General features: G+C 37.2%; 5 protein-coding genes across 6 annotated transcripts; 4 read left to right on the plus strand and 1 right to left on the minus strand.

Moving 5' to 3' along the window:
• The first annotated feature begins 245 nt into the window (after window positions 1-245).
• Window positions 246-3160, plus strand: LOC109187543 (stress-response A/B barrel domain-containing protein UP3). Of its 2 annotated transcripts, XM_019337765.1 has the most exons (10): window positions 246-494; window positions 576-693; window positions 1150-1277; window positions 1703-1842; window positions 1985-2053; window positions 2173-2311; window positions 2417-2479; window positions 2555-2598; window positions 2747-2837; window positions 2931-3160. In XM_019337765.1, exons 1-9 carry the CDS (start codon window positions 353-355, stop codon window positions 2831-2833), a joined length of 930 nt encoding a protein of 309 aa, XP_019193310.1. In that variant the 5' UTR covers window positions 246-352; the 3' UTR covers window positions 2834-2837; window positions 2931-3160. The 2 variants fall into 2 exon arrangements, with proteins under 2 accessions (XP_019193310.1, XP_019193309.1); XM_019337764.1 differs by having other exon boundaries at window positions 2173-2479.
• A 461-nt stretch (window positions 3161-3621) lies between these two features.
• On the plus strand, window positions 3622-4296 carry LOC109187418 (heavy metal-associated isoprenylated plant protein 9-like). Its single transcript, XM_019337604.1, has one exon. The coding sequence runs from the start codon at window positions 3622-3624 to the stop codon at window positions 4294-4296; it is 675 nt and encodes a 224-aa protein (XP_019193149.1).
• Window positions 4297-12290: 7994 nt separating this feature from the next.
• On the plus strand, window positions 12291-13169 carry LOC109187419 (heavy metal-associated isoprenylated plant protein 6-like). The gene is made up of 2 exons (XM_019337605.1): window positions 12291-12801; window positions 12868-13169. The coding sequence occupies exons 1-2, from the start codon at window positions 12291-12293 to the stop codon at window positions 13167-13169; spliced, it is 813 nt and encodes a 270-aa protein (XP_019193150.1).
• A 1886-nt stretch (window positions 13170-15055) lies between these two features.
• On the plus strand, window positions 15056-17513 carry LOC109187542 (N-acetyl-D-glucosamine kinase-like). The gene is made up of 7 exons (XM_019337762.1): window positions 15056-15638; window positions 15840-15987; window positions 16072-16263; window positions 16544-16672; window positions 16746-16915; window positions 16992-17122; window positions 17209-17513. The coding sequence occupies exons 1-7, from the start codon at window positions 15389-15391 to the stop codon at window positions 17299-17301; spliced, it is 1113 nt and encodes a 370-aa protein (XP_019193307.1). The 5' UTR covers window positions 15056-15388; the 3' UTR covers window positions 17302-17513.
• A 46-nt stretch (window positions 17514-17559) lies between these two features.
• On the minus strand, window positions 17560-20861 carry LOC109187540 (pentatricopeptide repeat-containing protein At3g59040). The gene is made up of 7 exons (XM_019337760.1): window positions 20709-20861; window positions 19865-20180; window positions 19480-19770; window positions 18944-19192; window positions 18698-18822; window positions 18441-18539; window positions 17560-18230 (listed from the first exon to the last, which is right to left on the minus strand). The coding sequence occupies exons 1-7, from the start codon at window positions 20771-20773 to the stop codon at window positions 17687-17689; spliced, it is 1689 nt and encodes a 562-aa protein (XP_019193305.1). The 5' UTR covers window positions 20774-20861; the 3' UTR covers window positions 17560-17686.
• Between the last annotated feature and the right edge of the window lie 642 nt (window positions 20862-21503).

Here is a 21503-nt window from a genome sequence, read left to right on the forward strand (position 1 = left end):
TAAGATTCGAACATGTGATCAATGATACACTAATCAACTAATTTGTAGGATATATATCTAGAGGAAGTCTTGTACGGAAACAGTTTCATATGAAATATGTAATACTTGAATATTACATGCTTGAGACTGTCTTACACAAACTTTATTTTTTAAAAAAAATTATCATAACTACTAATCAAAATTAGATAGATTTGGCGGCAATAAAAAGGCTGTGTGTTTAAGTATAAAATGGTGGATTTTCGTAGTCCACCCGTGTCACTTCAGATTCAGAACCATCAATATATCTCTATTTGTATAAAGGGGACAACGACGATTCCGACGCCAGACGCCTCAAAATCTGAGAGATTCCCAAATGCAGGCTCAAATCTTGAGCTCTCCTCTCTCTTATCGCTACCTACTCAATCATTCCGCATCAAAAACCCTAGCCTTTTCTAGGAAACACTTGAATTCTGACAATCCTTTCTCCGCACCGAAACGGAATTGCAAATTGAATGGTATGTGCTTCCCGGCTGAAAGTATAAGATTCGTGGAGTTTATTTATTTGTTCTCATGTTTTTCGATGGCTACTCTGTTAGGATTTTCACCGGTTGGAGTATTCAGGAGGAATTTGGATGGTTGGAAACGGAAGAGGGGAGGTACTGTATATTCCTCTGCCGAGGAACTGAACACCAGCACCAATACGCTGAGGAAAAGGTTATTTCTGCACTTTGTCTGTGAAAATTGAGTATGAATGCATTTGTATAGATACACATTGTTTACTTGTGCATTTGGTTGAGCCTGCATTCCTACAATCAGAGCTAACGCAGTGTCTCTAATTTCTGGTATGTGAAAGGATGTGCCTTTTAGATGAAGGAGGAGGGAGAATGCCCTTTCTGAAATGGTAAATGAGTCCAAGACTGATCTGTTGAAGCATTTGGACAATCCTACTTCAAATTGTGAAATGATTCTCCTTCAATTTGTGAACTTCTTATGATTAACTTGATACAATTTTCTCATTTCCAAACCCTTATAATGTGCGTGTCTAAGATTACTGTGCTTACGTATTCGCTTTGCTTCATACTGTTTCTGACTCTAAATCCTTTCATAAGCTTATTATATCACTATGTTCCCGAGCCTGATCTTTAAATATATTCACTTCCTTTCTCGCAGAAAGGTAATTGAACATATCTGTCTGCTCCAAGGGAAGGAGGATTTGTCCGAAGAGCAAGAGAAAAATATGCTAGATTACCTTTATACAACCCAATATCAAATGCGAGGCATTATTGCAATATCATTAGGTAATAGTTAGTACCTCTCATGTAAAGATATCTCTACTAAGCAATTTTTCTTAATAGGATACTTAGTATGAAACCCAACTGGAAAAACAAATAGGAGTAAGTTTTGAAAGATACTCTAGAGCAGTAGATCTGATGTCGGGAGGGTGAAGGAAAGAGTAGTGAAAGGACTGAAGCTCTTATTGTTAGATCAGAGACAAATAGGTCAAAGATTCCTGTGATTTTTTATTTATTTATTTATAAATAGAATCATGTTTTGGTTTTTATATCCTACTTTTCTACTTTGAGTCACATAAGGAGATGCTAAGATACTAGTACATTCTAAAATTTATTAATGGTGAACCGTGAACGTGGCATGTACATGTTGCTAGGCCAGGTCACTACATAAGTTTAATGTTTTTTAGGTGTCCTCCTATTTACTCCTGCAGGGCGTGTTTCTGGTTGGAATTCTGTAAACTGCACTCACGCTGTGTACGTGCGCTTCCAAAGAAAGGAGGATCTAGCTATGTTCTATGAGAACCATTTCTACACGGGAGTTATTAAGGACCATGTGATGCCTTATTGCCATGTATGACCTAAGTACCTAACAAGTAAACACCATCATCCTCTGTTGCTTGACTTGCTTCCAAAATTTTTTCTTCATTCAATCTGCTGAACTTAACTTTCCTCGATATCTATTTCTGAAACTCCCATTTACTACGTATTGACAGGGCATTAAAAGTGTTGATTTTGAGTCTGAAGTTGAGGATGATATTCTGCCAATATTTCGGAAAGGCGAGGTTCAAATATGCACTCCTGTATCCTTCAGTTATTTGTCTAGTTCCTAGCTTGCTTTTAGGAGTTATGATAGGGACTCCAAAATACTGAGTGAGGGATCTGACTTGCCTTTGAATTGCAGGAGTTCAACTTTGGTTTGGAGCTTCTGCTCCTGATAGAATTTGTTGAAAGTTCATTGGATGGAGCTGCAGAGGATGCTCTGATTGCTCTGGATAAGCTCACTATGGAGTTCCCTTCCCTGATTGTTCAGACCACTAATGGTGTTCTCCAAATGTCTCCCTTTTTTGTGATATGTAAATTTTGGCAATGCAACACCCTCCATGATATCCCTGAACTCCTCACGTTCTCGTTCTCTAATTTGTCAGGTTCAAATTTCAATAGACATAGTGAGGAATATACTCATGGGGTAGTAATACGGTTTCGATCATGTGAGTTCCTGCTCTCCAATTTTGACATGAAATTACATTATATCAGCAACTGACCATCCCGGGTACATCTTTCAGCCGAGGCCTTTGAGATATTCATGAACAGCTCAGAATATATCGATGTAAGTATCTGAATCTTGGATGCATTCCATATCCACAACCCCATAAGCAATTTCATTTTGATTTTTTGGGTGGAATTCACAATATTTTATTGCAAAAACTTATTAGTGTTATCCTGGATTTTCCCATGTTTGTCAAATTGGAGAGCAGATGTGGAGATCAAAATTTCAACCAATCATCCGGAAGGCTATACCCATCAGTTATTCTGTTGATCCAGTTGGCACAGAGCTTATGTAGCAAGGTTTGCATCCCTTACCCTCTACTCCTTTGAAATCAAATCACATTAGAGGAACTCTATCATACCAGCGTGTTTTCGTAATGGCATTTTGTGCAGTTTGGAAGGCAGCTGACAGGAAGAATATTAATGTTGGAGGAGGGTGAAGAAATGGGAATCATTTTGGTCCAAACATGCGTGCTTAGAGAGTTGATTTTTTGTTCATCTTCCCTTTGATATGATGTGGATAATATACACATTGTTGATCCGACAAGGTTTGTTGCATGACTTTGAACCAACAAATAAATAAATGCCGCCAGAAGACCCTGGCCATTTATCTACTTAAAAAATTCCGGAATTTTAGAAATTTACTTTTAAAATTCATTATCTGTCATTATCATTACAAGAAGAGGCCAGCAGGCCATTTAGGCATTCACAAGTACTGCTCGCACGAACAGTTCAATTGATTCTTGAGTGGTAGATTGTAAGCAATGACAGATGATTGAGCTCTAGTAGCCACAACATGAGAGTTACATCTAATATGGTGGACTCTTTGTGGGTAACCAAACACTGATCCTCTCATCTATTGGACTGTTAAGTCACTGTGATTTGTCTCTCTACTATCTTGTCGGGCCGAAGTGTGGGCTAGACATTCACACATACACAAGTAATCAGTCAAAGCACATGGAAGCTATGGAACGACAATTTTAACCCCTTTCATACACTCAGTAGGTATTACAAATACCCCTGCCCCATTACAAAGAACAACCTACCTACCTAGCAAAAGTTGAAGCTTGTGATCCAAAAAAACATGGCTGCTCCAAGGAATACCTTTACTCTAAAGGTTGGCTCCAACAGCCTGTCTGCCGCAATCAACATCAAGAAGACGGTGGAGAGAATGGAGGGGGTGGAAAAAGTTGAAGCAAATCCCCAGCAGAGAAGGGTGGTGATCACCGGAACTGTACGCCCCGACAAAGTTATAGCCACGCTTCACAACAATCTTGGGATAGAAGCAGAGCTTTCGCCCTCCACATCCATAAGACCTCCACAGCCGGCGAGTACGTTTACTCTAAAAGTTGGCTCCAACAGCCTGTTAGCCGCAATCAACATCAAGAAGACGGTGGAGAGAATGGAGGGGGTGGAAAAAGTTGAAGCAAATCCCCAGCAGAGAAGGGTGGTGATTACTGGAACTGTACGCCCCGACGAAGTTATAGCCACGCTTCACAACAATCTTGGGATAAAAGCAGAGCTTGAGCTTTCGCCCCCCACATCCATAAGACCTCCGGCGGCGGCGGCTGTTCCCAGGGATGGTTGTGAGATTGTTGTTGGGCAATCGTCAAACGCCGTTAATCCCCTGCTGGGTGATGTGAACAAGGTGGCGCAAGACGTTGGACAACTGCGCAGGATGGTTCCAGGGCTGGCAGGTGTGAAGATTAGTAATCAGATTGTGAGTAATAGCATAGAGTTCAGATTCAACTCGAACTAACTAGCTAGCTAGCTAGAATGAATGATCCATGAATCCATCCATCTAGATCTACTTGCTTGGGGGTCTGCTTCGTTGCAATGAGTGCTTTTTCCACTCTTTCGTTTTATTTTTGTAATGCTCTGAAAGTCTGAATTTTTATTTTAATTCTTCAAAAAAATATGTAACGTCAGTTTGCATGCAGCGTATACCTGCTATGCTATACTAGATGTGTCATGCATTTTCTATTTGGTCAATAATAATTTGGAATATTATTCATGTAAATTCTCAAAGTAATTTAAATTTCGATTTTAGATTTATAAGTGACAGTCCACTTTTAGTTTAGTATATCCCATTTGGTCCTAGTATTATTGTGGTATGATCATTTTTTGTTTTTTTTTGTCAACAAAATTGTTGAAATGTCTTTAAATATAAGGGCATTTCATTTTTTTTTTAAATAGAAAGTAGATTGACTTGTTATATTTATTTATTTTTTTGAAAAAAAATCCTAATTGAAGAATGAAATGCTCTTGTATTTAATGGCATTTAAACGGTTTTGTTGATAGAGATTTAAAAAAAAAAAAAAAAAAAAAAAAAAAAAAAAGGTCATGCAACACTGGACTCGTTTGGTTCGCTGGAAAATATTTGAAGGGAAATGGAATTGAAATTCCAAGAAAATAGATTCCATTGTTTGGTTGGTGGAAAAGAAATTACTGAGAATATGAATTCCATTGTTTGGTTGAGTTTGGAATGGTAAGGAATAATGTGTATAATGACAAATATAACCCTACACAACAATAATAATAATAAGAGTAATTAATAAAGAATGGTGAGGGTAAAATTGACATATTAGTTTTCCATGGAAAACAAAATACCTAACAAAAGCTAGGAATTTGTTTTCCTTATACTCAAGGAAAACTTTTTCCAATGGAAAATGTTTTCCACCCAACCAAACAACATAAAACATCATTTTTCTTCACTTCTAGAAAAACATTTTCCATGGAAAATGTTTTCCATCCAACCAAACACCCCCTAGCTAATATTAGGATCATGTTTTGAAAAAAAAAAAAAAAAAAAAAAAAGGTTAAAAGTGAACTGTCAGAGACCAAAATCATAATCAACTTTAAGGGGTCTTTGGTTAACGAAATTTTGAATTACCCCAGGTGATAGGATTATCTCCAGGAAGGTAATGTGGGATTACCTTATGTGTTTGGTTTGGATTGTAGAATATAATATTACTTTGTTTGGTTAAGGATTATATATTAAATTATATGGATCAATTTACTATAATATCCTCAATAATATATATATATATATATATATATATATATATATAGAAAAGCGCTCATATGTGGTCATGTCATTAGGTGTGGTCGTGTGGTCGTATCTGGGTCGTTGAATCAGTTTAATCTAAAGGCAGTGGTAATTCTGAGAATTTTCGCGTGTTTTAGTAAGTGGGGGTGTTATGGTAATTACAGTGACCATTTATAGCGGGCGGGTTCCAGAATACACCAACAGTGTTGACAACATACACCAATAGTGTAATAAAACACACCACAGTGAAACACACCAATGGTGTATTCCCGTGTTATGCTAATTACAATGGCCATTTATAGCGGTCGGGTTCCAGAATACACCAACAGTGTTGACAACATGCACCAATAGTGTAATAAAACACACAACAATGTGATTTTCCCTATTCCGGTGTTTTATGACAAGTTTACCCTTACAGTTCTCTGGGTAGGAGAATGTGCGCGAAAATACTGGAAAAAATCTTGATTAATATGAATCATTAGATCTATCTAATCTAATGGTCTATAATTGACCATATGACCACACCTAACAACATGACCACATGTGAGCGCTCCTCTCTCTCTCTCTATATATATATATATATATATATATATATATATATATATATATATATATATATATTGTTTGTTTATATGTGTGTATATTTATTTATTTATCTATTTATATGTATGAATGTATACCAATACTTAAATATTAAAAAAATAAATATAATATACATACATGTATATTTGATTATATAAACATATATTATTATTATTATTATTATTATTATTATTATTATTATTATTATTATTATTATTATTATTATACAAGGATTAGTTAACAAGGGCAAAGTTGGAATAATTCAAGGTAATCGATCTAAAATTACCTACGAAAATGAGGTAATCACATTACTGCCACATACGTTGAGGTAAATATAACATTACTAGGTAATTTTATAACTTGAACGAACAAGGTAATATAACATTACCAAGCTCAGATTACCGGAACCAAACACCCCCTAAATTCAGAATGAAACTATATGTTCACAAACTCAAAGATTAATATTTAAAAATCAGATATTATATGTTCAAAAATTAAAAGCTTAATGTTCAAAACACGATGTTATATATTTAGAAACTTGCCTAGACAGTATGCTGGATTATTTAACTCCTCTACTATGTCTATTATTGTATAGTTTGTGAAGGTTGCTGTAAACTTTGACTCCTCTATATATAGGCCATAGGAGGACATTTTGCGTCATTGCATACGCTAATAATAGGGGAGTGGGTTACATTTGATGATGATCATTGAGACAGCTTTTTTACGAGGAATTGAATTAGCAGTTACCAGGTAAATAGGTAATTAAATGTGACATGCTAGCTTGACATTGAAAAAGTCATCCATAATTAAGAATAATGTAATTAATGAAATAGTAGTCATTGGTTGCTGCAGAATAATTGTTGTTGTCGTGGCAGTATCACACCTAGGATAAGATAGCGGTTTATGAGGATGTTCTTATCCTTGCAATACTCTCTCACTTTCAAAAGTGAATCCTAATTTCATATCACCAAATTAGCAATTGTTTTATTATTTTTCATACATCTCTGTAATACTCTCTCACTTTTAAAAGAAAGTCTCACTTTCACATCACATCAAAGCAAAATAAATAAAAAATCAAAATCAAAATGAAAAAAAAATAATAATAATAAAAGTACAGATTAGCATAAATAGAGTACACCAACATGACAGGAGGAAACAGTTACACCAAACCAAGATAATAGACTAACCACAACTATGGCTTAACATGCTAATCATGTCATCATTTAAAAATAAAAAATTGCTTTCAATGTGTCATGTCATCTTGCAAGGAGAAAATTTAATTTTCTGGGATGAGGTTAATTAGTCTGTCCACTCATTTAGAATAGTAACAGAGGTATCATCATACTACATAATAATTAACATATTGTTTTGTATGCCAAAAATAAAAACGCAAAAAAGACCCTTGGGATTTTTCTACTCTAAAATTAAACATTATATATATACTGGATTATATTATTAGAAATTTCCTCTTAACTAACATTCATTCCTTGTCATTATCATTACATCAGGGGGCCGTTAGGGGATTCCTTGTCATTACCATCATCATCGATCCACACATATAATAAACAATCAAAGCACAAGGGATCGGAAGACAATTTCACCCGTTCATACCCGCCATCAAATTAAACTTCCAAGAAATTAGTCGGCATGGAAACTACTAATTAAAGGCAATCCAACTTCAATAATTCGCAGAATTGAAGTTAACCTCAAACCCACCTATAAATAATACCCCCCCATAGCCACTACTATACTATATATATACACTACGTAACAAATTAAAAGCTACAAAAACCTATTAGCTATATATCCATGGCTGCCGCAGCTCCCAGCAGGAAGAATACGTTTGTTCTAAAGGTGGGCATCCACTGCGATGGGTGCGCACGAGACATCAAGAAGAATGTGGAGAAAATGGAGGGAGTGGACACCGTTAAAGTAGACGCAGAGAAGCAAACGGCGGTCATCACCGGAACCCTACACCCCGACAAAGTTATAGCCATGCTTCACAACAAACTCAGGAAAAAAGCAGAGCTTCTTCCCAACAAACCCTCGTCGTCGCAGGTGGTTGTTCCCAGGAACCCCAGAAAAGGTGGTTCTCTGGTTGGGCCCAATAATAATCTGGTGGGCATGGGTGATCCCAACAAGGTGGCGCAGGCCGTAGGAGAGCTGCGTAGGATGATTCCTGGGCTCACAGGCGTGAAGATTAGTAATCAGATTGTGACTAATGCCATAGAGTTCAGATTCAATTCCACCTAGCTGGAAACAAATTAAATATTCATATGCATGGTGATGATATATGGTGTGTTGAAAGAAAGGTTTCAAGGTTTAGTCGTCTACAGTCGATCTACAAGTAATAATGTCAGTTTAATTTGCATGTATACCTATTATACCTAGTACATTAGTACTAGTACAAGATAATTAATGTACTGTGTGTCTATGTCAGCGTTAATATAATTTCCATGCATTTTTGTTATATTTGGAATAATTCTTGATTTCAGGTAACTTGCTGATTGAGTTGGCAGTAGTTTGTGTATAATTTGCTTGATAATATATTGTCTTATGTGTTAATTAAATATATACCAATGTAGCCAAAGGACTTGTGGTTAGGCATCCGAATCGTGCACTGTTGAACCGGAACCGGAACTGGAATCGAACTGTCTGTACGGTTCTGATTTCGGTTCCCAACCGGAACCATATTGGTTCCAGTTAAGGTTCGAGAAGAAAAGGAACCGAAACCGGCGGTTCCGGTTCTAAACTGGAAAAAATTAAAAATTATAGGTTTTTTTTATATCTTTTTTTAAAAAAATAAATCCGGTTAGAACTTAGAACCGACGGTTCTGAACCGGAACTGGAATCGGAACCTTACTATAAGGTTCCAGTTCTGGTTTTTCTATTTGCGGAACCAAAATCGGCGGTTCCTAACCGGAACCGAAACCGCGGTCACCCCTACTTGTGGTCGAGTTGCATAGCTGTAGCCCCTTAAATGAGAGGTCGCAGGTTTGAATTCCAATCAAGACGGGTTCTGTTTGGTCGAGTTTATTTAGGAGTTTATAGCTTATTTTAAGTTATTAATAAGTTATAAGCGGTAATGTTTTCAAAATAAGCTAGTAGCTTAAAATAAGAGCTTATTTTGATTATTGAAGAGAGCTTTATTAGAGATAGGGAGGTAGGTAGCTAGAGAAATTCCAGGCTTGTAACATACAATTTCCTTAAAGATTGACACCGGATCAGAGGGGGTGCACGTCCACATTTTCTTCAATTTTAGCTTCCAAGTTTTTCCTTAACGCCGATATGTTTGAGAATAAATTTTTATTCACTTTTAATTTCAATTATTTTGAACATATAACTAAATAACTTTTTACTAAGAATCTAAAGACATTTTGGACCTAAAAAATAACAAGTGGACCTTATTGTAATTAATGTGGTCTCAAATGGCCACTCCAATAAAAGGCTTAGATGGAATTAGTTATAAATTATTTCGGCAAAGAGTTAATTCTTAAAATGGTCCTCCAACTATAGTCTTTTGTCACATATATAAATAGTCAACGTTGGCAAGCTTAACAGCCCAAAATTCCCCTCCCATACATATCAATATTATTTATCATGTTACTCCATTGGAATCTATTTAACATTTTCCCATATTTTATTTAATAAGCATTACCAAACTTTGGTAACCCTAGCCATAGAATAATGATTGATTTTCATCCCTATATGATATCATATATTTCAATTGCTTATCACCATAAATATATAGCCCAAATTCTTACAATTTTTAATCATTAACTAAATCCAACTATTTCAGTTAAAAACATTTAATTAAAATTTATTGTTTTAATCGGTACGGTTAACTAAATTTTTATTATATTTTCCATTCTCCTAATTGAATCCTTGTAAGATTAGATCTGATTTTATTTCCGATGATATCCCATATAATATATTAATTAAAAATAAATATAAAAGATATAAATTTAAAACACAAGAAAGTTTATTTAAAAGGTTAATTAGTAAACTTCATTAATAACGAACCTGCAGGCTTGAAAATGCTTACGTACAAATACATGGGGTAGCATGACGACGTTGGGCCAACAAATAAAGTTAATAAAATTAGGAATGTCCCAAGAAATTGCCATTATTCTTATTGCTACAAGTTATGTTGACAAAATTATATTGTTTTTATATGCGAAGAATTAATTAAGATTGGAAAAATTGTGGCTAAGTGGGTGATAAAAAACCATGATTCTCATATAAAAAAAGTCATGAATTTGCCATTTGCTAACACACCCTTTTGATCGAGTTCATTGCATAAGATTTTTTCAGTACAATTTACACCTTCTGTGTAATCTCCTCTCTGATAAATATTTACAACTAAATCAAAAATTATATCTAGTAATGAAAATGTAACTTTATTTCCTTATACTATTATAACAGTCGATGCAACTTCTTTATACTTGCATAATAATCACCGCTACATTTTGAGTGACAGGATTGTGTACTTTAAATACAAAATATTATAAAGAAAACTTTATTCGATAGGCTTGTTCAAAAGAATGTTGGCAATAATCAAATTCTTAACTTTCTGGTACAAGAATTATGATTGAATGACTATAAAAATCCGCAATTACTACTCGTGTGCATTATATTGTGCAAATTTCGTCTTGTGGTTCTAATCGACAAAGAATCACAATGAGATAAATTATCTTAAATTGTTATAGCTTACCAGCTCAAACGAATCAAGAAGGCCAATTAATAGGCTGCTTCCACTAAAAATTAAATTTATAATTTTGTGATTATCAACTTAATAAACTAACTAATTTGGTCCCAGTCTTAACATTGTTATTGTTACTTGCGCAAGACGTTGAGGTTTGTCTGATCTAACTTCCTAAGTAGATAGGGTCAATGTTTGTGGCCAATAAATGCGTTGGTTGTCACCTTAAACAGCTTAAAGCTATATGGTCGGTGCAATGTTGAAAAAATGGAATTATATTGGTTAGGACATCCTTTTCAACTCGTCTTTGGCAACAAATTTCCACAGCCAATAAAACATATATATATATATATATATAATATATATATATATATATATATATATATATTACAAATTGTAATACCCAAGTTGGCCTGCAGCCTGCATTAGCTTGCTAAGTTGCTAATAAACAAGTCCACAAGTGGTTGTGTTTGGCGTCAGAGTTCAGCCCCTGCTCAATTCAAGACGTGGTGTTGTGATTTACTAAGAATGGATATGATAGGGATTATACCCCAAGTGTACGGGTCATCCTGCCCGGTCAACCGTTCATCTCCGCTCGTACTTGCTGGTGTGGATCATCCAGCCCGGTCAACTTCTCGCCCTAGCTTTGCCCGGCCGCCCGGTCGTCTACCTTAGTGCCCGCCGCACAAGCGTCCCCTCCAGTGTTAGTCGTTGACCGGGCAGGATGACCTGTACACGCTGGGTATAATCCCTATCAGCGTTGTGCTTCATTAGACTTGAGAAAGTATGTTTGAACAAATAAAAACAAAAATTAATGATTTTTACTTGAAGAAGGAACATCTAGCAAAACTTAAATAAAATAGAGAAGAGGCTTTAGAAAAGAATTATGTTGGCGAAATTAGTTTTGATTAATTAAAATTCGTGATGGCAAACTTTGACAGTTACCCTATAAAGAAAATTTTAGTTCTGCCCCAATTAACTATGAATTATACTCGAAAATTCACCAAATATAATATATACTAAAACAATTATGCATTGATATAGTTTTATGCTTATATATACCTTTCACCTTGCATAATGATGATGATGATGATGAAGGAAAATGTATAATAGGTGCTTACGATTAAAATACAGAATTGTCTAAACCCTGAGTATTTATTTAAAGAGAATCATTTACATTTGAAACTCCAGTAAGTTTCATGTGACTTTCTCAAGAAAAGGTGGTTTTCAGTTATTATAAGGTGAAGACTTTAAGATTATTTTAAGGCTGACTGACTCATAAGATGGTAGAATTGGTCTATGATATGGCATTGCCGTGTCTGAAATGCCCAAATTAACACCTTATAAATTTACCAAAACAACTGTGTAAGAATACCCAGAAAAGCTTACAATCATAGTTCTTGAAATTAACATCCCAGAAATGTCTCTCTCCTTGGTTGCTCCAACAACCTTTGCTCTGAAGCTAAAGATCCACTGCAATGGTTGCGAAAAGAAGCTGAAACAAATGCTATTGAAAGTGCAGGGAGTGCATTCCATTCGGGTGGATGCAAAGCAGGGGCATGTTCTCATTACTGGCACGGTTGATCCTCCCACGATTCTCACGATGCTGGAGAAGCTAGGGAGAAAAGCCGAGCTGCTGTGGGAGCAAGGCTCTCCCGCCCCTTCTCCCGCTTCTCCCACCACTGCCACGGAACGTGGTAAAGATGTGGAGATTGTAATGCAATCGTTGAAGGGGATCAAGCCCCTGAGTTATCAGGACATCATGGAAAACCCGGAACAGTTGTCTGAAATTCCAGGGTTGCAAACTGTGGAGGTGACCAGCACAATAAAGTTCAGTTTCAAGAATGGTAGTGTTACAGAGATTACCAGTACCCGGGATGACATGCAGTCTGTGCAGAGATCTAAACCCCTCGTGCTCCCTCCTCCTAGCCCGGGCCACCACCATGGCCTTTGTGCTGCTTCGTCTTCGTGTTCTGGTGGCCATGCAGCGAGCAGCACTCATGGCCATCACGCTTGTTGCTTTCATGGCAATGGATATTTCGGGAGTTGTGGTATGAACAGCCCGAATAACTACTGTCACTGGCAGTCACCGGGTGTAGCCTTTGGGGGCAATGCTTCTCCACTAGGACCAGTCCCGCCATGGGAATTTGGTTTTCCATCAGCACCTCCCGTGCCATCTGATTATGAACCATCAGCACGCCCAGCACCCTCACCGCCTCCACAGCCAGCACCGGTCAGGGCTAATACATACCCCAGCATGTTTAGCGATGAAAATCCTAACAGCTGCACAATTATGTAAACCAGTGAGGCATGTTTGTGTGTGCACTATGTATCTTTCCTATTCAGCACGCTATGGTTTCTTTTATAAAGAGTACATTTTGTCCATATAGTGTAGTGGTATTTTTATTTTTAGTAAACAATGAAGTAGGAAAGACATCTATCTCTATCCACAGCATAAACTATATATGAGAGATAATATCAGTAATTGCAAACCGAAAGAAGAACAAGTCCATATGTAACAAGTACGCTATTATGCCAAGAAATGACTTGTGTCAACATGAGTGTCGTCGGAAAAGCTGCAACCAATTTCATCAAAATGCCTAATTTAACATGATTCCACATGAGCTCGATTCGAAAGTTGGACTTGACTGACAAATTAGTTGAAATTGTGTTATAAACTTGAAACTATCACCAGCGTCTTATTATGAATGCTAAGATATATACACAGATAGAGCATTGTACAATTGTACCAGAAGCTGCATCAAAACACAAAAATATGCTAGAATGCTAACCATAACAATGATGAAAAAAGCCAGGAGCTCGTGGGCAAGGACATAGGATCGAGCCTCGACAGCCGCAGTGTGGAGTTACACTCAATGTGGTGGGCTCCTTGTGAGCACCAGACACTAGTCCTCCCATCTAATGGGCCGCTGAGTTACTATGATTTATCATTCTACTATCGCGTCAAAGTTGGAGTGTGGGGCCCTTGGGGCGAGGGAATTTCGCCTTTTGTGGGCAACCCAGGAGCCTGAGTATATTGAGGCATGCATCTATGTTAATGATGGCAATAAATACTCAATTAGGATCAATAATCATTTATCTGTCATCTTCTTTTATGTATTCATATTTTGTCATTCTCTCTCCTAACTAAGATACAAGTATACAACCCCATTACTTCAAATCTCTCCCACAATCGAGTCAAATGGAACAACAATCTGCATATACAACGTAAATTAACAAAGGGGAGATAAGGCAAAGAGAACATACATATGTGCATTCTTCCCCACAAATTCAAAAGAAGCAGTTTATTTATCAGATAAAAGAAACTGTTATCAAAACAATCAATTTGGTTGTGCAGTCTGTAAAATCGTTAATAGAAAACCCAAAACAAATCGACAATCGGGCTAACTTGATCCCAGTACTGAAAAAGCTGTAAACTTCACACTAATTCCATACCCTTCCCATTTCTATTCACCATAGAAAATCCAGAAGCAAAAAATGTAAAAATGGCATCTTTGCGTGGAATTCCCAGCAAGAAATATAAACAACAAAAAAAGTATAGGCATAGAGATGCAGGGAGATACCCGATTGACTTCTCTTTCCGATGGTTGTTGCATTTCTTTAACAGCAATAACTGCAGATTTCTCCTCCATTTTCACTCACGGATGCCGGCCTACACCAACTATTCCTTCTTTTTTCTTTCTTTCTTTTCTTTATTTATTTTTGAGAGTTGATAAGGCAAGGCTGACATTATAGGAGTAGCTCAGAAGTAATTTGTGTCTTCATAATTCCAGCCAAGATAATAACTGTAATCTTTTTTAAAATTCTATTTATGTTATAAAATATGGTTGATTGTGGATATTATGGCTTGATTCTGTCAAATATATGTCTACCATTATTATCTTCCATTATAAATATAATATACCATTATTACCTTTATTTTACAAATATAATATCTAAAAGAATTGAATAATTGAAATCTTTTTCTCTCCTTCTATGTAGTGTTTTGAGCAAGCATTAGTAACTTTCTTAATTTATCTTGTGATTCTTGAAAGAACGTAATAACTATATGTTAACTAGCTTGATTGGTACGAATGACCGTACAGTTAAGTCCAGTATTGTGCTACTCTTTTGGACATTTCTCAATTCTCATATCTATATATACTTATAGTTTAATCTGCAGTCCTGATATGGGATTGCAAAAAGCACAGAGGCTACATGACAAAACTCCGGTATGACGTATGCAAACCAGCCGTCAAATTAATCGCGCACGGCACACCCATCAACCTCTTGTTCTTGGATGCATATTGCCGTCCCAATATTCTATTCTCCCATTCATGAAAGCCTATTCCCATTTGTTTTTTCATCACTAATCAAGTTAAATATATCCATATTTCCCTCTTTTTCTTCTCCATACTCTGCCATCGTTTTCGCGCAGAACGCACTGCTCTCTCTCTCTCAAACTGTCAGAAGCACTGCAATTCTTGAAAGCTGGGTCGTCCCAAGAACAGATACGGGATGAAGAGGCACCGGAATGGGGAGATTTGGGACTTCGAGAGCGAAATGCAGGGAGGAGTGGCTCCCGGAGACGATGGTGGTGGTGGGTATGGGTTTGGAGAAGTGATACTGGGATTGGACGGCGGGACTACTTCCACCGTCTGCGTTTGTATGCCTCTCCATCCTTCTCCGACCACTATTTCCCGATCCGACCCCCCTCCCATCCTCTCCCGCGCCGTCGCCGGCTGCTCCAACCACAATAGTGTCGGCGGTACTTCTTCTTCTCCACTGTCAAAAGTGAATTTTTAATGTTTAATTGTTAGTACCCATAATCTGGATTGTTGTTATAATTCATTGTTGTAGAGAAGGGTTATCATTAAATTGATAAAGACACAATCTTGCTTTCTTTTAAATTGATAAAGACACAATCTTGCCCCAGAATTAAGCGTCTACATGTTTTTTATGTTCATAGAAATGGCTGCTCGAGAGACCTTAGAACAAGTTATGGCAGATGCTCTTTCAAAGGCAGGATCAACCCGGTCTGCTGTTCGAGCCGTTTGTTTAGCTGTATCGGGTGTTAACCATCAAACAGATCAGGAAAGGATAGTGGAGTGGCTAAGGTGTGATCTCTGAATTCCATTTAGTTTACTTAGAATGTAACAATACACTAATCTGATTGTGTTTTCTTTGTCTTTATATGTTAGGGAAATATTCCCCAAAAACGTTAGTTTATTCGTTGAGAATGATGCTGTAGCAGCTCTAGCAAGTGGAACGATGGGGAAGCTTCACGGGTGTGTCCTAATTGCGGGTACAGGAACGATTGCATACGGGTTTACAGAAGACGGGAGGGATGCCCGAGCTGCTGGTGCAGGACCGATTTTAGGTGATTGGGGAAGGTACACGCTTTTTAGGTGTCACACCTTATAAGTTCATGCTCGTGTTTGTATTGTTGAGCATATAATATAACATAAACATAAATGTGCAATCCAATTATCAGCTTATACTTTTAGTTGAGATGTAGCACATGCTTCAATTTGGTATCAGAGCTATGCCAAAGGTAAAAAAGAGACTACGGTCCACGTGGCGTCTTTTAGTTGAGATGGAACACATGCTTCAATTTGTATTTCATTTTTGGTTTTTAAGTTAAACTGAAGCGTTTAGTATGATCACTTGTAGTGGATATGGTATAGCCGCACAGGCATTGTCTGCTATTATCCGAGAGCATGATGGTCGAGGCCCATACACTGCTCTTACATCGAGTATTTTAAAGGCGTTAGGCCTTTCTTCGGCTGATGAACTTATTGGGTATTTGCTGAAAACTTGAATCTTTGAAGTGTTTGCGCTCTATGCTAGTCTGAAACTTGTGAACCATTGATAGGTGGACGTACTCGGATCCATCTTGGGCCCGGATTGCAGCTCTCGTTCCATTTGTCGTGTCATGTGCCGAGGGAGGTGATCAAGTAGCAAATAACATTTTGCAAGATTCCGTTCAAGAATTGGCCTCGAGTGTCAAAGCTGTTGTTCGAAGATTAGGCCTATGTGGTAAAGGTGCGGAATTAATATTGCCATTGTTACCTTCTATAATCATTTGGAGGTCGATTAGCTAACCTGTGCATTTGCGTAGATGGAAATGACGAGTTTCCCCTTGTCATGGTTGGCGGTGTTCTTGAAGCCAACAAGAGATGGGATATCGGGCAAGAAGTAATAAAGTGTATATCTAAGGACTTCCCCGGGGCCTTCCCAATTCGCCCCACGGTAAGTGCTTTAACGTTATATCGCATTACTTAATACGTTGTAGGAAGAAGCAAAAACCGGAGAGGGATAATAGTTACTGATACCAGGTGGAGCCTGCTGTTGGTGCTGCTTTGCTTGCTTGGAACTATTCGGTCCGACATTCTCAGAAGATGTTTGCAGAGGTTCAGCAGATACGTTAACGTTAAAACGAGGTATCTGGGGAAAAATTCATCAGCTGTATAGATAGATACAAGTACAAATGAAACCGAGAAAGGAACCCCTTTTTTGCTCCTTTTAAGATTACCAAAATTTAAGGATTGCTGGCCGGAATCTATGTCGTATTGTAATATTCTGTTATGTATTTTTTGCCAGATTACATAATAAAAAAAAACAGGTAATATGTGATTGTTAATGCAACTGTAATGTCGAGGTTTAGGATCAAGCTTTCTCCGATACCCGATTCTCAACTGTTTGACATAGAATATATGATCACTTGACAATTAGCATTCGAAAAATTTCATTTTCACAACCAAAATGAATGCCAAATTTACAATATAATACCACAACCTCATGTTTTGATGCTCACTACACAGTAACAAGCTCATCTGACCTGTCATCATTGTAGTTGCTATAACCGTCGTCAGTTACTTCTCCGTCTTCTTCATTGTCATCATCGTTGTCAGTGAAGCCGGGGAAACCTTTGACTACCTTTGTCCCGTTTATGTTTCCCACGAGCTCGTTAGCTTTTGTCTGCTCTTCTGTTGTTTTCGCGAGAGACAAGAGAATGTTGTTTGCTTTCTGGTCGGGGGGAACGCCACAAGACACCATCTCGTTGAACCAAGCAACAGCGCTCCCGAAATCCTTGTTCCTACCGTACGCATCCATGATCGTGGTGAAGATAGTTTGGTTGGCCTCGATACCAGACACCCGCATTTCTTCGTATTTCTCCATCATTTTCTCGAGATTGTTCGCCTTTGCATATCCTTTGATAAGTGTCCCGTATGTCACTACACTGGGTTCAAATCCGTCTTGTTTTATTCTTCTAAAGAATTTCTCGGCACCTTCCATATCCGGAGCATTTACATATGCAGATAGCATAGTCGTGTAGGAGCAAAGATCAGGACTACACCTGAATTTCGAGGGAGAAACATTACAAACGCTATAAACTTGAAAAAAGCAAGGAGAAAGTAGTGAAAAGTAGAAGGCGATAGCCAATGTTGAAAAAATCGCTAGGTGCCTGGGGACCGCCTAGGCACGATTTTTGCAACACTGGCAATAGCGAAGCATTGTGAAAATGCAAAACGCGTGTATAATAATTAGTATGATAACAAAGAGTCACCTGTCCCTTCGCATGCTTTTAAAGACAACCCGAGCTTGTTCCACCATTCCCGAGATTGCAAATGCATCTAGTAAGATGTTGTAAGCTTTCTGTGTTGGCCTGAAAACAGAAACATACTAACGTTTTACCTTCTTCACGGTTGACAACAAGAAAGAGAAACAGAATCGTAGTTCAAAAGATCTCTAAAAACACAACAAAGTTAGACACCAGAAAGACAAGTCAGCATTTAGTTCCTCAATTTTCACAAAACTATTTACCTAACACCAGCATCGAGCATTTCCTCGAAAACCGATAATGCTTCTTCTTCTCTTCTAGCCTTTCCATATGCATTAATCAGTAGGGCATAGCTTACAACGTCGGGCCGAAGACCAGCTCTTTGCATCTGAAATCGAGCATTTACTTCAAATGCTGGTAAAGCCATTGTGTATGTACAGGAAATAATAGAAACGAATGAAATAGCGTTTTAGGGGAGGGGCCTAAATGACATATACTTTCGAATTTACCTGATCATAGATTTTTGCAACCTCCTTATAGTCGGTCCCAAATGACATCAAGCTATTATATGTAACTGTATTTTGAGGAACCCCTCGCTCAGCCATTAGTGCAAATAGCTTATGAGCTTTCTTATAGTCTCGTGCCTTCTTGTACATGTAGATCATCATGTGAAACATTTTCTGGTCGGGTTTTAGGGGAGGAGCCTCCATGTTTAAAAGAGTTTCGAACACTTCTTCAGCTTCTTCGTACTTGTCACCCTGAAATAGCTTCTTGTTTATACTAAAACCATATATGATAATATGACCCCATTTTATAGAAACAAAATAATTCATATATGATAATATGATCCCATAATATGGGGCAAACGGCCAACCCCAACCAAGTTAGTCAGACTGTTGGCTTGGTAACCAGTAACCACAAGGATCCAAGTTCGACTCCCAGTGAGAGCGGCCTAGTGGCCTCCTTGTGGCCCTTTGCCTGCTAGAGTCACAAGACGGGGTTTACCTAGTGTAAGTCTAAATATGTAGAGACAGTAAATAACTACCTCAACAAAGGTTTTGAGGATTATTTGATACGTAATCGCAGAAGGTTCAGGACCCGAAGATTGCATTCTTCGAAATATTGCTTCTGCTTTGCTGTATTGGCCTCCCCTTCCATACGCTTCAATAAGAGCAGTGTGAGATATCACACTTTGTGGATATCCCCTCTTAGTCATGTAGCTTAAAACCCTTTCGGCTTTATTGAAGTCCCCTTGTTTCCCATAAGCCGTGATAAGCATTAGAAAGTCCATTTCATTAAAGTTCCACCAATGTTGCGTCCGAAGCCATTCAAGAATCTAAAGAGACGACTCGTTATTCTAACTGAAACCCTCCGTGAAGGCAAAATACCAAATTACTAAAAATAGAGCATGAACAAACACATTTGTATACCTCACCAACGAGATTCCACTTCTTGAGCTGCTTGAATCTAACCAAGGTCCCGAGAACCATGTCCCTGGGAAGTGCCTGATTCTTGACCCTATGGCCTCTAAGCACAGACACAGCAGAACCCAATTCCTCAATTTCACCCATTAGTTTCCTCCAGTTCTTCTGGTCTACTTCATCCTCAGCATCCTTGAACACCTCCACTTTCTTCCTCCTCTGCATGAACTTCCTCGGGGCCAACATGCCCTGGCACACTACCTCTGTTCTTTTGCATATCTTCACCGTGTTCGTATCAAGAAAATCCCCATTAACGCTCGATTTACTGCATTTCAGATAACAGCATTTGTATCATTGCTTGACCAGTCCAGGCTTCAGTTCAAGCAGCAAAATTTAACATCCAGATACCATAGAAACACAATAAAATTTCAAAACACATACTACATATTATACTCCAAAAAGAGTTGGCCCATATATATACATGACCAATCATTATACCATGAATCATGGTTCACCTTGTACAGTAAATCACTGAAAATTCATTATTTAGTATACTATTTAAAAATTAACCTTCAGTATACTAAAAATGAAAATTTATCCATATTCCACATCCATAGTAAAATTTGCCTATACATGACATAAGCAAACCCATATCCCAAAACTAACAATTTAGGCAATAAAGAACCACCCTCTGATGCTAAAACGCTTGCATAGTACAGAAAGACAGGATTTTTATGAAAATACTACAAAGAAGTACTGAAAACATGAAATTTGAGCAAGACAATTTAGGAGATTATTTCTTTTTCTCAATTCTTGTGCTTTGTGGGAACCGGGGTAGGCGTAAAGAGCAAACCTGAAAAGAGAGGAAGATGATGGCGGAGATATGAATGGTTTTAGGAAAATCAACGCTTGAGGCATTTCCAATTTGTTCTTACGGCTCTTCCAGTTTGCTGGAGAGGCTGCACTTTGGAGTAGAAGGATTTTCTGCGAAATCTTTTTTTTTTTTTTTGAAGATATTTATTTTTATCCTATTATAATAGGTGGAAGGGGCTTTAATATGTGCTTATTCTAAAACGGCCACAAACTTTTGCATCTTATACAAGAACCCCGCATCTTTTAAATATTTGTTCTTTTTTCTTAAAAAATAGAGGATTTTCATCACATGGAAAATTCTAGAAATACGTTACATTTCTTTTTGTATGGATAATTTTTTTTTTAACTAAAATTTATGTTTGCTATTTGTTATTTTGACTTGTGATGCAAATCTTGACAAATTATATTACAAAACTAATATAATAAAAGTATGAACTCAAATAAATAAAAAGATATGGAGTAAACAATATTTGAGGAAATGATACTTTAATCTTATTTTTTATTATTACAATTAAATAAAAATAAATATAAATACTAAAGAATTGAAATGAGTATAAGTAATATTTTAAAATTATATTTGTTTTATACTCGTTATATCATAATATGAAAGAAAATAAAAATCACAACAATATAAATATTAAATTTATCTTAAATCTTATTTTAGTTCTCGAGTTGATTTAAGACAGTACAAACTTAAAATATGTCCACCAGTAATCATTGGTCTTATGTTATTCTTGTCAACTCGATAAAGATTAATCTCGAGTTGATTTAAGGC

This window comes from Ipomoea nil, unplaced genomic scaffold (genome assembly GCF_001879475.1).
Source record: "Ipomoea nil cultivar Tokyo-kokei standard unplaced genomic scaffold, Asagao_1.1 scaffold1421, whole genome shotgun sequence".
Lineage (NCBI taxonomy): Eukaryota > Viridiplantae > Streptophyta > Magnoliopsida > Solanales > Convolvulaceae > Ipomoea > Ipomoea nil.